At 37.1% G+C, this 18956-nt stretch overlaps 3 protein-coding genes across 4 annotated transcripts in view; 1 reads left to right on the forward strand and 2 right to left on the reverse strand.

The window, feature by feature from the left end:
* LOC135200074 (DNA repair protein Rev1-like) overlaps positions 1–18956 on the forward strand; it is a 690203-nt gene that overhangs the window by 445074 nt on the left and 226173 nt on the right. The gene's annotated exons all lie outside the window — the stretch shown is intronic.
* The window catches only part of LOC135200072 (uncharacterized), a 58281-nt gene that overhangs the window by 2017 nt on the left and 37308 nt on the right, over positions 1–18956 (reverse strand). The window contains exon 1 of one of the 2 annotated variants that reach the window (XR_010311199.1): positions 15630–17062. The exons of the other annotated variant lie outside the window; for it this stretch is intronic. The gene's annotated coding sequence lies outside the window, so the exon portion shown is untranslated. Of the gene's footprint in view, positions 1–15629; positions 17063–18956 lie in introns of those variants that run through there. 2 annotated transcript variants of the gene reach the window in all.
* On the reverse strand, positions 14553–15621 carry LOC135199597 (G-protein coupled receptor Mth2-like). The gene has a single exon (XM_064227752.1). The coding sequence runs from the start codon at positions 15516–15518 to the stop codon at positions 14553–14555; it is 966 nt and encodes a 321-aa protein (XP_064083822.1). The 5' UTR covers positions 15519–15621.

Below are 18956 nucleotides of genomic sequence, written 5' to 3' on the forward strand. Positions count from 1 at the left end.
CGGAATTACCAGTACTAAAGTAGTGAATGTATGGAAGTGAGAACGTTGGTTTTCTGTATATGGTAAATTTGTATTCTGTCGTGTCTCTAATTATCAAAACATCGTCAAGAAAAGAAAATTTGTTGTCTGTTTTCCAATCAACTTTAAATTTGATGCTGGGCACTAATGTGTTTAATTTTGAAATGAATTAATTGAAATTGCCCCATCTGTTATCCCAAAATGTTAGAATATCATCTACATTTCTCATCCACCGCATGTTTTTAGGTTTTATTGCATTTATTACTGTAGTTTCAAAGATTTCCATGCACAGATTGGCTAAAAAAGGACTTTTCTGTAACTTTTCTCATTCCTCTTCCCGAAGAGAGAGACAGTAGTCTTTGAAATATAGTATTTTCTCTCTATTTTGGCGTTTTTATGGGCTCCTTTTATTAAATGGCATTCTGTTGGAAAAGAACCTTTTTACCAGTCATATATATATATATATATATATATATATATATATATATATATATATATATATATATATATATATATATATTTTACCAGTCACATATATATATATATCGATATATAATGATATATATATATATATATAATATATATATATAAAATATATATATTTATATTTTTACCAGTCCTATATATAGTATATATAATATATATATATATATATATTATATATATATATATAGAATATCATATAATATAATCTAATATATCATATAAATATATACATATGGACATGGGAAGCGTTGCTACCAACCAACATAAAACAAGGAGCTGAAGGAGACGTCATGAAATAGTATTTGTCCGTTTATTATAGATGCTGACGTTTCGAGGACACAGCCTCTTTTTCAAAGCTGAAAAACGCAATTGTAATATATAAAAATGTTACAAAGACTCAAGAATTATGAAATTTACAAAATAAAAAATATTAAAAAATATAAATGGTACATTGATGATGCTTTTGCCCCCTTAAGATATGACTACCATGCTGAATCGTTTTAGGAACATTTAAATGCACAATACCAGAACATTAAATTTACTATTGAACTTGAAACCCATTTTTCTCTCACCTTCCTTGATATAAAGGTAACTAAGGGTGAAATTGGCTTCCATACAGGTACTTATAGGAAGACCACTTTTACTGGCCTTGGCACGAATTTTTATATTTCGTGTTTTTACAATTCTAAAATGAATTCCTTGTCCACTACTTCACAGAGCCATTAACCTGACCTCGAACTGGTCCTCGTTTCATGCTGAAGTGATTATCCTCGCTGATTATTTTAAGAATAATTATTACCCACCAGCGATTTTCCATAGAGCTCTCAACAAATTGCTTCATTTGAAACTTAACCCCCCCCCCCCCTACCGTTTAGTCCATAGTGCCCTCAAGTTATGTTTGTATGCACGATTTAGTTTTTTACATGAAAATAGATGTCGGAAAAAATATATCAGGCTATTCAACGGACAATTGAACGCTCTTAATCTTGAGTTAATCCCAATAAACCCACGACCCCTTGGTTCTCTTTTCCATGTCAAGGACAGGATTAGCCCCCTGTTTACTTCCGTCGTTATTTACAAACATATGTTGTCCTAAATGTGTTCTTGGGATTATATCGGATGTACCAGGAGGCTGCAAAAAGTCCTCTCTCATCAGGGAGTTACTAGTTTTAGAACGGGCTGTCGATTATCTAATCCTGAGCAGTCCAATGTAAGAAATCACAGCAAAATTTGTAAGACTCACAGGGAGAACCCGATATGCAGAAGAGTTAACCACACTCGAATCTATTATAATCAAATTAACTGCCCCTACCCTTAATCACCAATCAATTTCTACCCAGTTGTTCATCGCTCAAAGTACCTGCTGGAACCTCATTGTTTATATTCACCCCTCTCCCCCCACCCCCCTTGCTTTGAAATTGGATTCATTTGGTTGTATGGCGTTTTTACGTTGCATTGAACCAGTGGTTATTCAGCAACGGGACAACGGCTTTACGTGACTTCCGAACCACGTCGAGAGTGAACTTCTATCACCAGAAATACACATCTCTGACCCCTCAATGGAATGGTCGAGAATCGAACTCGCGGCCACCGAGGTGGCAGGTAAAGACCATACCAACCACGCCAGTGAGGCGCTTGGAATTGGATTTAATACATAGAATTTTGGCCTACGACCAAACGCTGGGACATATGAGGGCATTCAGCGCTGAAAGGGAATTTGAAGTCGAAAGATTTTAAATGTGTAACAGGAGGAAACCCTCAAAGCAGTTGCACTATGAAACAATTGTCAGGAGAGGGTGGAAAGTAAGATGGAAGAAAGAGAATATGAACAGAGGTACAGAATAAGGAATGAATGGGTCGCAGCTAGGGGCCGATGGGACGCTTCAGAGAACCTTAAGTAATGCCTACAGTACACTGCATGAGGTGCACTGAAGACACTACACCCCTACGGGGCACTTGCATTGGTTTTTTCTGTCAGTATGCATTACACTACCGGTGTGGGTAGGTGTCTTTTTCTTTTTGTGTAGGCCCTGGCCTCTCTCTCTCTCTCTCTCTCTATCTTATATATATATATATATATATATATATATATATATATATATATATATATATATATATATATGTGTGTGTGTGTGTGTGTGTGTGTGTATATATATATATATATATACATATATATATATATATATATATATATATATATATAATATATAGACTATATATAATATATATATATATATATATATAATATATATATATATATTATCTCCCGCTTGTCCACTTAGTATATGGTGTTAGACAGCGACAGATTGTATGTCTTTTCTTACGACTGTTATTCGTAAGCATTGTGGGTTCTACTTCTCTTCTCGTCTACAGATATCTAGTTGGTTCTTCTTTAGAATAAGGGAGATGACTCAAACGGATGATGTTTAAACTTAACAGCTTTATTTCTTAGCTCCATCACTGGAGTAGAGAGATGGTTTGGTCAGACAACCGATCCGTTGAGTAACTAGAAGAGAACTAACAATATATGAGCATCGTGTCGATAGCGGAACACTAGCTATCTCAGCGATTTACATATAAAATGAATACGTAGTCCGCCGGCTCGGAAGTCATGAGTTTCCGCTGCGGGTTAACAGGTCAACCGCTTCCCATGGAAGGTGTTGTGAGCTGTTTACAAACTACGGAAATGATGATATGTCCAAATGCAAACCAGGCTACTGCAAGCACGTAGGACGCTCCTAATTCACCAATGACCCCTTAGGTCGTGGGTTCTATTTACAGATATGTAATTTATCTGTATTATTAATGTAATTATTACATTAGGCTCGGACAGCTACCATTCAAGCCTTGAATAACAAAAGTTGCGTTAAACATGGTTTTATTAGGAGTGTGCCCGTAACATATATTTAGTCATAATAATAAACAAGTGATTAAGTGCATAAAAGGTTTTTTTCATACACTTTTTGGACATATTCATAAATAAAGAAAAATGCATGGAAAATATAGATCCATGTTTGATATATATATGGTATAATGTAAATAATGATTATTAGGTACCCAAAAAATTAAAAGGTTAACATGTATACATGAAGATTATAGTAATAGGTAACCCGATTAAGAATAGTTGTTACCCTGTAAAGATACATACCATGATCATGGATAACTGTTCAAGAGTATTTGTTACTCTTTGTAAAGATATAAAGATAACATATGATTGTGCACAAGATATAGATTCCTGGTACGTACACGCACCAACAGATTAATATATAGGGCTTCAATATTTTATTAGGTGCCCGAAAGATACTTTTAACTGTTTAAAAAAATAAATATAAATGCAAAGGCTTGGAGTCTCTTGTCCTACATATTGCCAACATACAGACCGCTTTTCACACATAACACAATTTCAGACAATTTTCCTCGGAGTCAGGTGAAATGGCCAGTTTCAGATGGCTCTGAAAGTAAACTTTTAACGCAACAGGAGTGTCGTCTGGACGCGGCAGAACGTTCCTTTGAAGATCCATCTGTGTTCGCCTCAATCTACGCCAAGCAAAGATGTTAACGGCGATAATAATCATTACCGTAACACAAAACACGGCTAGCAGCACGTAGAAACGAAGATTTTCTCCTCCTGCATAAGTCGGTGACGTGTGGTCCATCTCAGCCAATTGCGTCAAACGATGAGCCACCTTCGCGTTGTATGGGAGAGGTAGTGATGGGATAACTGTAGTCGCCCACGTAAAGTTGGCAAAAAATGCATGTTCACGGATTATAGTGTTAACCCCACAAACCGTGTAGTTCGTAGACGTCCCGGTACATCTGTCGGCTGCGACAAAGACCTGGGAGTGGGCCGTGGTCCCGTCTGGACATGCCACTTCAAAGCCTTCCTTGTCGTATCGGATCCATGAGCGTTGTTCAGTCTGTAATTGAACTTATTACCGTCAAAAGGATAAAGTTTTTTCTGACAACCTTCGTGTGTATGGGAGAGAGAACCGTTTAGCACTATGCCTAACTCACATGAATCCATTGATATAGGATGGAATTCAAAAGAGTCAGCTGTACAAACTTTATTATTCATGGCTTCTGAACAGTGAGTGAATTTATCTAAGTCTTTAATGACTGTATATGATTCCCTATCAGGGGAAATCAATACGTGTCCCGTCAAATTGGATATTACTGGACTTGAGTTATTCGTCATGAAAGTTGGGAACGGTGCTATTTTGTATGCTTGCCAGGCATCAGAAGAATCAAAGGGAATGGTAATCATGATCCTGTAATTTTCAACGCTTACCGATATTAAGCTATAATAAAACTCTATCTTATGGGTGTCTAACAAAGGAATATAACCTAGTTTCTCCCGTCCGTTCTCCAAAGTTAAAGTCAGATCTTTAATAGGCATAAGATGAGGGGATAAAACACCCTTTGTTGCTAGCGTAATAGCTTCTACATAGTCCTTTGATTTCTCAATAAAATGGTGATATTTGGTACGGATATGATCTATTTTCTCGAACTATAAATAAGCTAACGTAGCCAGCAAGTGTTGTACTTCCATAAATCTGATCGATATTACTAGAAATGTTCGTTCACCAAACTCATTATTTGATTGATTGAGGATAACTGGCTACGCAGTTCGGACAAAGCTAATTCAGTTTTATGTTGCAAAAACTCAATTCTCTTATGACGTCATCCTCAGGAAGAAAGATCGCCTGCATATCAACTTCTATGACTATATTGCTTGCGGTAATGAAAACGTCTTCTGTTCTTTCTACAATAGTGCCATGAGTAAAATCTAATTTTTTTGTTTTAGCGCTCTTCCCACACGACAAAGATGTCCGAACGAACAATATCACTCCTAACAATAACAGATTCATTTTGGAAACCTGCAATGAGTAAAATATATGTAATAACTCATGTTAAAGAAAAATGTTACATAACAAATAATATATATATATATATATATATATATATATATATATATATATATATATATATATATATATATATAGATATATATATCTATATATATATATATATATATATATATATATGATATATATGATAATATAGATATATATTATATATATATATATATATATATATATATATATATATATATATATATATATATATATATATATATATATATATATATATATATATATATAGATATAGATATATATATCTAAGTATATATATATATATATATATATATATATATATATATATATATATATATATACTATATATATATATATATATAAGTTATTATACAAGTTTCATAGATACAAAAATTTCCCCCACTTCCATCTACCCTTCTTTTTAATTTCTGATATGTACCAATGGAACGATTCTCATATCAGTGGGTTGGGATACATTTTGAACCCTAGATCTATTGGCCGTTAATATTTCTAAAATGTTAAACGGGTCTTCAAACTTAGGTGTCAGTTTGTAGTTTATTCCTTTGCATATGTATACTTGTATGTATACCTTATCGCCCACGGCATATGTTTTAGTTGGCTTAGCTATTTTATCATGATTTCTTTTCATTATGATTTGTGATTCTTCTAGATTCTTACGAAGTATATTATATCGACTTATGCTTGCATCCATAACATCCTTTAGAGGATTTGATAAATTGGTTGTAGGCGTTAATACATGGAAAGGCGTTCTAGTTGGGGTACCGTACAGTGCCTCGTTCGGCGACATTTTAATAGATACATGATATGAGTGATTAAGAGTGCATAGTACCGCAGGTATGGCAATGTCCCAGTTGGGGTCCATCCCCCCTAAAGTGACCCTTAAAATGTTTAAAACCTTACGATTTGCTCTTTCCACTAGCCTGTTAGACTCTGGGTGGTAGATCATGGTATTGATTTTCTTTATGCAAAGGAATTCACACAATGAGTTAAGGAAGTGATTATTGAATTCTCCGCCAGAGTCAGTCGGATATTCATGTGTGGAATTCCATGTTTACAAATGTAGCACTCGTAAAACTTCCTAGAGCACTCGACTGTGGTTTTAGTTTTAAAGCGCTATCAGTTCGGTATATCGAGTCAAGGCATCTATGATTACTAAGAGGTGCTTATTTCCTCTGTCTGAACCGTAAAACCCTGTTAATAAATCTAAGTGTACTCTTTCAAAGGGTTGATTGGGCACGGGATAAGCCCCTAGGCTGACAGTCTTCGTGTGACCCTTGTGTTCTTGACAAGTGCAACAATTAGCTATGTGCTTTTTTATATCTGTAAGCACCGTATGCCAATAAAATAAGGATTTGGCTTTCTGTGACATGATGGAGAAACCCGGGTGACCATGCAATGGATTTGCATGCAACCAATTTAAGACAGTGGGTATAAGTGAGATCGGTACCACCACCTGGTCGCTATTCAGCTGTGGTGTGTTGCGGGTTTTCCTCGTCACGGATCTACACAGGATATTATCCTTGATTATATAATTCTGCTGCTTATACTTTATATATTCCTTTTCCTTAGGATTTCCGTTTAAAGCGTTTATGATTTTTTCTAATTGCTGATCTTTTCTTTGTTCCGTCTGTAATAGTTCAGCACTCCAGCCCAGATCTTCCTGTTCAGATATAGTTTTAACAATAGGCATGGATGTTGATATATCTATTAATTCAGCTAATGGTTCCGTACAAGATGACGCGGGGTTGCGTGATAATGCGTCAGCAATGATATTTGCTTTCCCAGGTAAATAGCCGATCCTCGCGCCAAAGTCCTGGATGATCATACGCCACCGAGTTCGTTTGGGGCTGTGACTAAAGCCTTTAAAGAAGTCGGTTAGGGGCTTATGATCAGTGAGAACCTTGACGAGATAACCGTATATTATGAACTTAAAATGCACTAGCGAATAACAATAGCGAGCCCTTCCTTGTCTATTACTGCATATTTACTTTCGGAAGGTCTCAGTTTACGTGAATAAAAAGCTATAGGGAAAAACTGTTTGTCATATTGCTGAAGCAATACCCCACCTACTCCTAGGTCTGAGGCGTCTGTTGCAATAAAGAATTCCTTACCGAAGTCAGGAAATTTTAAGATAGGGGAACTACACAGTTCATCTTTCAATGTATCAAACGCCTGTTGATGTTTCTCAGACCATATGAAATCTACGCCCTTCTTTATAAGATCGGTTAGGGGAGCAGCTATGATTGAGTAGTTGCGTATAAAACGCCTATAGTACCCACTACATCCTAGAAATTGCTGTATTCCCTTGACGTTAGTAGGTATCGGAAAGTTACGGATAGCCGATACCTTATCGTGGACTACTTTAAGACCTTGACTAGACACCGTGAAACCTAAATAGACTAGTTCTGTTTTGAAAAATTCACACTTACTTATCTTTACCCTTAGGTTATGCTGCCTTAGTCTTTGTAGCACTAGCTCTAATTTACGTAGATGTTCTTCTAAGGTATTAGAAAAGATTACAAGGTCGTCCATATAGGCATGTAGGATATCCCCTAACAAGTCTCCGAACACGATGTTGATCATTCTAGTAAAAGTTATGGGAGCACAACGTAAACCAAAAGGCATACACAAAAATTCATAATGTCCCCTGGCTGTGCTGAAGGCAGTGTATGGGATACTCTCCTTTTCCAACGGTATCTGGTGGAAACCCTTGAGTAAGTCCAGACTGGTAAAATATTTGTTCTGACCTAGTAAAGATAGAATATCGTCAGTACATGGCACTGGGAATCAGTCAGGGATCGTTTCCTCATTTAAGCGACGGAAGTCTACGCAGATACGCCAAGTTCAATCTTTTTTCGGTACAACTATTAACGGAAAATTATAAGTGCTGTTTGATTTCCTAATGACTCCTTCCTGTAGCATTTTACCTACTTCCTCATTTATCTCATTCTGGAATTTCATAGGGAGTCTGTAGGAAGGTTACATAGATAACTTTCTGCTTTGTCTTTTAACCTTATTTGGTGTTCTATGACATCCATTTTTCCTAAGGATCCATCCGTAGTGGAAAAACATAATGATATTTAGTTAAAAGATCAAGAAATTTCTGCTGAATTTCTTCTTCTTGAATGTCTTTATTGATTTTATTTTTTATAGATTGCAAAAGGGATTCATCCGCAACTGATTGAGCGTGATTGATCTCGGCTACGGTAAGAATGCGATGTTTATAAACTTCCACATCCAAGATATGTTGATTTTTGTGAATTACTAAAGTGGTATTCAAATGATTACAGACTTCGATGTTACATTGTTGTTGTGAGCCAACTGTATAAATGGCTTGTGTGACGGGGGGGGGAGAAATCCGTGAGTTTTCAGAGTGCGGAAAGGATTAACATTTCAGATCCCGGCAAGGTTTTCTTTACACGCACTAATATGTTCGAAGTTACGTTCGGCTCGAGAGTTTGCGTGCAAGCTGATATTACAGGTGAGCGAGAATTCTGTTGGGTCGCATGGATTATTTTTTGAGTCATGAGACAAGTGATTGGTTCTTCAACGTACGTTACTATTCTATTGGTTGTCTCCTTGTTATCTAAAACTAATTTTAAGGTGTTAGAAGACTTATAGAATTTTCCTTTGATATACACGCCGTGTTTTGCAGGGGCTAAGGTAATGTTTTGAGTGCCCATAGACGGGTATCCTATAATTACAGCGGGATACATATCAATGTTTTGTACAACGATAAAGGTATCGGAAAACGTGCGCTTACCGACCTTGTACTGAACATGAGTACTCCTACCACATTTAATTAATTATTTCCTATACCCGAGAGCCTTACTCTGGACTTTCTCTATAGGGTTTGAAAACAATAAATGGTGAGTCCGCAAATCCATGATATTACGTGGACTACCAGAATCAAAGAATAATGTAAATGACTTATGATCTAAATTTACTGCATGTAAGGTTGGCGTAACTCATCTTGACTTATTATTGCGTGAATTTGTTGCAAATCTACGGGAACCTGCACTCATTTTTTGGATTCGGCCGTGTATTTCATAGGAAAATCGATTGCCTCACAATGATCTGGTAAATGAATAAATTGGTTATTTGATACAAAAGATGTTGATATGAATGGACCCAACATCGTCCTCTCCCCCCCTGGAGCTTACTACGTGTATGTGCTTTGCTTTGCACACTCTTGAAAAAATTCGTCTGACCTTGCGAGGTTCTGGCTAGACGGCCCAGGAACAGAGTTACTTGAAGCACGATTTGTTTGTTTCTGCTGTTGAACAGCATTACTGTTCGCCTGCTTCTTTTTAAAGTACTGAGGATTCTTCTTTTTGTTTGCATTGGCAACTGTTTGCGTGTTTTTGGGATTCTGCTGTTGATTCCGCGAGAAGCACCGATTATATGAATGAGTGGAACTGTTATGAATTGTACAAAAACGCGTCCGACAGTCTGAAATCATGTGACCTGGTCTTTTACAGTTATAACAAATCATCCCTGCAGCTTGATTATTATTGACCACGTTTACTTGTTGTGGCTTATCCTCATTTTTTGCAAAAACTTGAGTAAACAAGGGATCAAGGTCAGTACATTTAGACATGTGTTTTTTGATCTGTTTATACACATCTAGTTCCGTACTGTTGGGCTGTAGCTTTATGTCAAAACACCGCACTAAAGCTTCAGGCAACATGACTGTCATACACGTGAGATAAATCAAACGTATGAAATCTTTCACGGCGATACTGGATCTTGTAACCCATGCGGAGTTACTTAAATTAACTTGATATTCATTTAGCTGGTCGGCGATTACCGCCGCCCGTTCTACAACATTAAGCTGAGTCATAGAGGCTTGGTTAAGGATGTTCCTTAAAGCCAGCACTACGTCTAAAGCCTCTTCACCGCCATATACAGCACGTAACCTAACTTTGAAATCGTCCCATGTAACCGCCTCTTGGAAAGAGACTCCCCTCAGATATGCACTTGCGTCTCCTTTAGCAAAGTCTATGAAGCTTTTGGCTTCCTGTAATTGTACAGATGGGTCTGTGATGCATTTTGCATTTAAATGAGCGTCTACAGATGAGATCCATGACTCAACGTTTTGAGGCAGGAACCCATTGACCCGACCTTGAAAAGGGACTATTGCTGACCTAGCACTGACGAGTGTGACTACATTGGGGTTACCCGGTGTGGAAGAACCAGCCACAGTAGTTGCCATGTTAAGTTTTACTTTTTTCTTATCACTACGATTTCTTGCGATCCTTTCAAAATATCTATAAGAGTACACACGACCACTACGTAAACGCATATGCAATATAAAATAAAATGTGTTGCAATAATAGGATCCCCAAAAAAGATAATATTAATACAGATAATTTGATAAAGATATTTTCCGGAGAACTCCTGGAAGAAAAAGCGATTAGCAACAACGAGAAAAAAAGGAATCTGCGGGCGAGAACTCGTAGTTGAAGATTGATTCCTGTAATGAATTCAGATTAAGATTGGATAACTCACCCCAGGAATACTGTACGAACGACTCTTGATGTACAACACTTCACTGAAAAAACCTGAATGGATAAAGAATGTACTTAGCTTTGGTATATATGCGGAAAGAATGTTGACGTTCCGATGACGTCACAGCCTCTCTCTCTCTCTCACGTCGCAGGAAGCCGTCGATGTCGTGATGGACCGTCACAGCCTTCTATCTCTCATCTCTTAGCGTTGCTTCCTCTTGACCTAATCTCTACGTCCTTGCTTGTGATCGCGCATTGTTTTCTATGATGGTTTCTTCCTTCCCGTTGATGTCCGATGCTGCTTCGCGTCCGGTTTTGATTCTTGGAGATATGTTCACTTAAACGTCGATGTTGATGCTCGACTTCGTCTCGATGAAGGACATATCTTCGTATTCATAGGATGTTTACAGTTGCATGTTGATTGAAGATCCTGTTTCCACAGTTTATTATTAATTTATAGCTGGGATTCGATGATATATTTTTTTGGTAGACGTATATGGTTCTTGTATATGTAGATTTGAGCTGCCACCATTTTCTTATCTCCCGCTTGTCCACTTAGTATAATGGTGTTAGACAGCGACAGATTGTATGTCTTTTCTTACGACTGTTATTCGTAAGCATTGTGTGTTCTACTTCTCTTCTCGTCTACAGATATCTAGTTGGTTCTTCTTTAGAATAAGGGAGATGACTCAAACGGATGATGTTTAAACTTAACAGCTTTATTTCTTAGCTCCATCTCTGGAGTAGAGAGATGGTTTGGTCAGACAACCGATCCATTGAGTAACTAGAAGAGAACTAACAATATATGAGCATCGTGTCGATAGCGGAACACTAGCTATCTCAGCGATTTACATATAAAATGAATACGTAGTCTGCCGGCTCGGAAGTCATGAGTTTCCGCTGCGGGTTAACAGGTCAACCGCTTCCCATGGAAGGTGTTGTGAGCTGTTTACAAACTACGGAAATGATGATATGTCCAAATGCAAACCAGGCTACTGCAAGCATTGCACAGCGTGGTCCAGTTTCACATGGTCACGTAGGACGCTACTAATTCACCAATGACCCCTTAGGTCGTTGGTTCTATTTACAGATATGTAATTTATCTGTATTATTAATGAATATACATATATATATATATATATATATATATATATATATATATATATATATATATATATATATATAATTTATTTAAATAGTTGCCTCTTCTTTTTTATTGTCTTTTAACATAGTGTTAACAAGTATATAATGTGTATACCGCTTACTGTTTGTACACAATTACTGTTTATGCTCATTGCTTTTTCAGTCTGGAAGATGTATCAAGAGATACGAAACGTCGCTTATTAAAAGGATAAAAGAAAAAAAACATTGCCTTTCCGTTATGCCAATTTGCCTGTTGTTTGAGTGTCTGCTCCTACCTACATTATATATATATATATATATTGTGACGAAGTGGCCAAAGATTATCTGGATCTGGACACCGTTAATACTTGGGGGAAGTAGCCAAAGATCTGGGTCTGGACACCTAATACACTTAATATTTGTTAACCCAAATTGTCAAGTATCTGGTTATTACACTTACATTTGTAATTGTTAGCGCAATATACCCTTTTATTCCTGGGTCTGGGACACCCTTTGTACCTGGGCGCAGTTTGATCAAGTACTTGGTTATTTCTTACCTCACTACAGCCAGACACCTGATCCTTCATCACAAATACTAAACGACTGAATACTCTAAAGGTAACAGTGATCCCTTGTAGAACTGAACAGTCAAGAAAACAATCAGTCTAAGTTCATTAAAATAGATGTGAGGTAATCTTATTCAAAGGGCATCACTCCTGCAATTTCAAATCTAAGTATTTCCCTGATTCTGATTCATTTGAGGGAAACGGCACAATTACCACTCTATATTTCTACCTAACGAAAATAAAATATAATACCGGTGGTGTAATAAAATGTTCATATAAATTTTAAATACAAAAGTTTATTTCTAAATTCAAAATTTATAAGTGAAATTCATAATCTCAGGGAAATTGTTATTACTTGAAAACAAAAGTTTAATTAATTCTTGAATTAATTATTAAGGAAAATTAAATCAAAATTTATCAAGAAAATTAATTAAATTAAATTATAAAGCAATAATTAAATTTTAAATGAAATTTAATTAAATTCAAATTAATTCACAAGTGTTAGATTCCAACAGTTATGCAATAAAAAATTATTCAAACTAATTGAACAAAATAAAGACAATGAAATAAACATAATGCATAATATGAAATTAATTATAGCATTGAAAGTACAAACATTAAGCGTATAAAATGGACATGTCAAAAAAACAAAGCAAAAGAAAAATGTATAATAAATTATAATTTTATCCAAACACTGTAAAATAAAACCTTGAAGTCCACTTCAAAATATTTGTAAAATACCTTCATACGCAGTTGCAACTTCTCACTCAAAAATAAAGGCCTGTTACAATCTTCAACATCTTCAACACTTTTGTGGGCATCTTCACAAAAATAATATTAATAACACTATGCTCAGATTCCACAAACAACGCATACATTACTGAGTGACCAGCTCATATATAAATGTGAGTTACATTAAGTTAATGAAACAGTCTTGCGAATGAGCGAGCGAGAGATATTTGAGAGCGATGCACGCAGCTACGTCTCAAAAGCGAATGAATAGTTTTATATGCGTAAATATGCGTATCAGGGTGAATGGAGGTGGGTGAGTGTACAAGTCCGAGACGAAAACATATTATGTAATCTCTATAGGGATATCGAGTAGGGGCATCTTTGGCTGCGTTCGCGTATGTCTATGAACAAGGCCCCCTTGTTTCGTTACAGGACCACTTGGAACGATAAAAAAATAAGCTTATCTAAGGCATTCTCAAGATGTAAATAACAACCCTCTCCAGAGGTTTATTAGCTCCCACTCCCTCTCTCTGTCTTACGTTACTTTTTCCTCTCTCCGCCTTATGTATGTTTAAAAATGAAAAGTTACACTACTTAACATGTTATCTTTATATGTGGGAATCTGAACACAAAAACATACATTTCACAACATGATACACAGGTTCTGAGGTGAATTAATCATATTACCAAAATTATAATTGCATTACAAAACTTACATTATAAGAATATATATATATATATATATATATATATATATATATATATGATGATATATATATATATATAGATATATATATATATATATATATATATGTATGTATGTATGTATATGAGTATATATATATTGTGTGTGCGCACGCAGATACCTTTTTTCAGCTGTCTCTATGTCTGATTGTACCTTTACCCCACCCTACGTAACATAAATTTGTATTGCTTTGTATCATTCCTATTTAGGATGTCTTACAACAACAAAAAAAACCCAAACAGTCAGGATTTATAGCCTGTATTTCATTTTTCCACTATGATACATCTGCTTATACGTACACATCATATATCCACTGATTCCAACGCGCACACACACATATATATATATATATATGTGTGTGTGTGTGTGCAGGTATCTACATGTACATGTTTATATATATATATATATATATATATATATATTATATATATATATAATATATATATATATATATAGTTCAACATTTTTTCCACGTACCATGAAAATAATATATTGTATTTGCATGAAGTTTCTTGCTTGGTGTCAACTGCTGCTGTGGATGGACTCCAGTCACTGGAGCTGGAGGGTGTGCCAGATCATAGGATGTAGAAACGTGCAGTAGTTCCAAGCGCCTTTGTTGATGCCTGCTTAAGGAAGTATTTCTTCTAGGCCAGGTTCCTCCGTGATCTACGTCAGTATTCTTTCGTTTCCAAACCTTCACGATATTCTCCCACACTCTTTTTTGGCAGGTGAATGTGGCGAAAATGAAAACTCCTTGCAAACCATTCAAAAATGTAAAAATATACCACACAAATGGGATTTCCACAAAACTAGCCACCACAGCAGTCACCCAAGTAAGCCCCATTGAAACTGCGAGCCTTCTGTAAGTTTTAAATAAGTTCCTGTTTCTTTGGATTCCCGGAATCCTGCTTAGTTCTTGATGATCTCTAGATATGAGACGTGACGTCTTGATGAAAAAGACTAATGTGAAAATGCTAGATGCCATCATAGGCGCGACGAAGAATAGTAGTAATGATAACCTTTCTCCAAACCAACACCAATTTTCTCCTAGTTTGGGTAGCAAAGACTTGGGTATTCCTGGTAGCTTAAGGTTGTCGACAGCGATCAGCGAAGCCACAGCAAAGACCGACAATGACCAACTGACGAGAGAATATCTTCTGTAAAGTCTCCAGGTCTCCAGCGACCTGACAACTGTAGTGCCTGTTCTGAAAGTCAGCCAAGTATCAAAAGCTATCACATTCATCCAGCAAAAGGACCCAATAAAACAAAAGTAAATAGCGGATGCTACCAAGTAGCACGGGGTCGTTTTGGGTTCCCTGTCTGAGCTGATGAACGCAATATATCCCATCAGCAGAAAACAGCAAAGAGTGGCTAAGTTCATCCCAGGAAGGTTTCTCAGACTTTTCACGAACGCGAACGCCATTAGATGAAGTGATATACTTATGATGGAAAGGGTGAGACACACAAGAGAAATGACCAATATCGTAATATAACGTGACTTTGTCAGACACTCATTGATACGAGTTATTCCTACCTTACTTTTGTTATATTTTTTATGGAGACCCTCAGAGGTTCCTTCTGTCGTCAGATTACGTGTGCTTGGTAGAAAACTATCTTTCCATGGAAAAAACTCGTCACAGGATATGTTGGTGTCATCTTCGTATAATAAAGTTGTGTTTTGATCGAAAACATTTTTCTCGTTGTTTTCCCGAGTAACTGGACCACCTTGAAGTTCGCTCCCTTACAGTTTGGCAAAGTATGCAAATGTCTTTAGTATTATGCAAATGAATGAAAGTTTCATTATTTTTGCAGTTTGCATTTGCCTGTAGATTTATCCTGTGAATGTGTTCAGGAACATGAAGCAGAACTGTTAATGGAGGAATTGGGACAAATTCGTCTCTTGTATCCTTCTGATCAAACACTAAGCAAGGACTTTCAATTGGGTTGTAATTGCACTCCGCGCAGAAGATATTTCTGTATGTAATTGGTTTAACGTTCGTTTTAGCATACACGGTCCCACTACTGTTGTGAACTATTTTGTAGTTGCTGTAGTAGTCAACAGGAGCTGAAAGGGAGAGACAAAGATTTTCCACTTCTTTGTTAGTCCAGTTCGCAGCGCAACTGCTTATGGAGGAACTGCACTTATTTGATGGACGAACTTTGTTAAGGATTAAATTAAAGGAACATTCCATGATGATGTTACTTTTGTTTGAATTCGTTATCAGCCACTTTTTCCTTTCTTTGTTAAACTTTAGACTAGACTTTATGAGCTTTAACGATTTTTCATCGTCTGTACCTTCTCGAAGGGTTATTCTGTCTTTTCGAAGGTTCAACAAATCTTGTAGCATATTAGTATTATTAGTATTTTCCTCTGACGTTTTGTTATTACTAGTGAAGAAACACTGCATTTCGGAATTCCACACCTTTATATTAACAGCATCGGAATGACACAAAGCGCAGTAGTAATTGGAATAAGTAAAATTCGTAATTTTACTGGTAACTGGCAGATGTAGAACTGGGTGTCTGCTGTCAGCGATATCCAGAGGTGAATGGTTCCTGCATAACGATTCTACGTTGGTATTCTCCCACTCTTCAGGGCAGGTGTTAAACATGTAAGTTCCACCTATGCACTGACGTTTTCCCAGGTTCTGAATCTGTTTGGCCCTATCGTAAGTGGGAGCATCGTAACAACAATCACTGTAGATGATGCACTTTGGTACGCTGCTTTCCGAGGTATTTGAAGAAGCCTCACATGAGTAGTCGCTGGCGCAAGCCGAAGACTCGGAAGTGAAATCGGACTCAGACAGTCCAGACGCTGCTGGTAGCAAGAGGAGTGACACTAGCAGAAAAGACGATGTCATCGTGCATTCTTAAAATCCTTATCGCTTTTGTAGAGGTTAATAAATGTCTGTGCTAAGATTAAGGCTGTAAACAGGGAGGGGACCCCTATGGAAGGAAACGCTTCCGCTCCGCACTTCTGCACATCACGGCTACAAGTTTTCAACTGACTAAGATCTTCTAAGTTTGAGCTGGCAACTCTCTCTCTCTCTCTCTCTCTCTCTCTCTCTCTCTCTCTCTCTCTCTCTCTCAATAAACAGAACAGTGGAATGAAAAGGTAAAGCCCAAGTAGATGAAGAAATTGAGGCAAAATGTAAATGACTGATGCTGTTGTATACATACATAGCCGGAGTTTGTGACTTACTGGAAGAAGAGAGAGAGAGAGAGAGAGAAGAGAGGAGAGAGAGAGAGAGAGAGAGAGAGAGAGATGACAAGCCCACTCGCGACCTAGCTGACAGTAGGAAAAATTTTCAACCTGGTCATATGACGTCAAAAACCGCTGCATACGATGAGGAACCCTGGTGAGGATGCACATAATTATCAGGTTTGCCTTTATGCCTCGCCATTCCTCTCTAGATTTTCTGTGGATGAAAATGGAAAGATATAAGATCACAAAATTGCTGTGATTAATTAATACAAAGAATTGAGACCATTTGGAGCGAGACCCAAGATCCTCTCGCGAAAGCATCTACTGCCGACCTTGGCCTGTGGTTTGGCTTGTTCAGGTTTACGGTGTTGCCTTCTTCTTTCTTCGCTTGTTAACATGCCCCTAGGGAGGGAGTGCCATCAGTGCACCTCACAAGGTGCACTGTAGGCATTACTTCAGGTTCTTTGCATGTCTCTTCAGCCCATAGCTGCAACCTTTTATTATAACTCCGTTCATATTCTCTTCCTCCCATCATACTTTCGACCCTCTCCTAACAATTGTTTTAACATTATTTTGAGCGCTGAATGACCTCCTTTGTTCCAGCACTTGACCTTTGTCACACTAACTTTTCCTCTCCATGAAGGGGCCCATTTCCAATGTGGTTCCGTCTCATAAGATTTTCTGGTTCGCTGTGGGTGGGTGGGGGGGGCACAATTTTTTTTTTTTTTATAATGCCACAAAAGTCTATTTAACCGTTTTTCTAGGAAAAATTTTCGCTTTGAATGAATGGCTCCAGAAGACACTTATAAGGTCTTTCTTTCCTCCTGATGCCACATTCAACCTCTAACTGCAAAATCAATCGCTTCGTATCTTTTTATAATTAGATGTTTGTATTTTATAAGTTCATAAGTATACAAGTGTTATTATGAATGTACCTTTTTCATAAATTATCATTTGCTAAGTTTCTCCCTGACGTGGACTTATAAGTATAACTGAATCATGAAAGTTTGGAACGTGATAAATCCATAAATAAAGGTATAAGCCACGAAGGAAAGATAAACAACGGCGTTTCTGCAAGATCTTTCGACTCGATGTCCTTTACTCAGCTTATACCTTTATTTGTGGACATATAAGAATACATATACGGAAATATAAACATAAGTTAAAGTATTACTTTGACTATTATAGTGTACTCGTAATTGGAATGCACGAGTAAATTGAACTATATATGCACAGTTCAACCCTGCTTTTCATGTATGTCTTGACCGATCATTGCATAGGTCTCGAGGTCACTCAATGTACTCCCTCCTCAGCCCTCGCTGCCGCCACCATGGAGAGAGAGAGGGAGAGAGAGACCGACCCTTTATACTAACTGTACCTCTGATCAGAGAAGCAAAATTCAAGTACTGACACCTGGCTAAGGTTGTGCGTGATATCCTTTATGACGCAATGCCATCTAGCGCCACATAAAATTCTATGAAAGGCCTTTAAAAGATACAGTTAGCACCTTGCGTAATGTCCAGTGTCCCTTGTAACCCGATTTCTTGTTCGTTTTTTGTTTTGCGCGATGGCCATAAGGAAACGAAGGTTACTCAGACCACGAGTATTATTCCTGACTCAGACTAGAAAGAAATGTTCGTCCATCGTTCATGTAAT

This window comes from Macrobrachium nipponense, chromosome 26 (assembly GCF_015104395.2).
Source record: "Macrobrachium nipponense isolate FS-2020 chromosome 26, ASM1510439v2, whole genome shotgun sequence".
NCBI lineage: Eukaryota > Metazoa > Arthropoda > Malacostraca > Decapoda > Palaemonidae > Macrobrachium > Macrobrachium nipponense.

Excerpts from the sequence above, each read along its gene's own strand:
- LOC135199597 (XM_064227752.1), bottom strand. The coding sequence starts at position 15,518 with ATGGCGTTCGCGTTCGTGAAAAGTCTGAGAAACCTTCCTGGGATGAAC.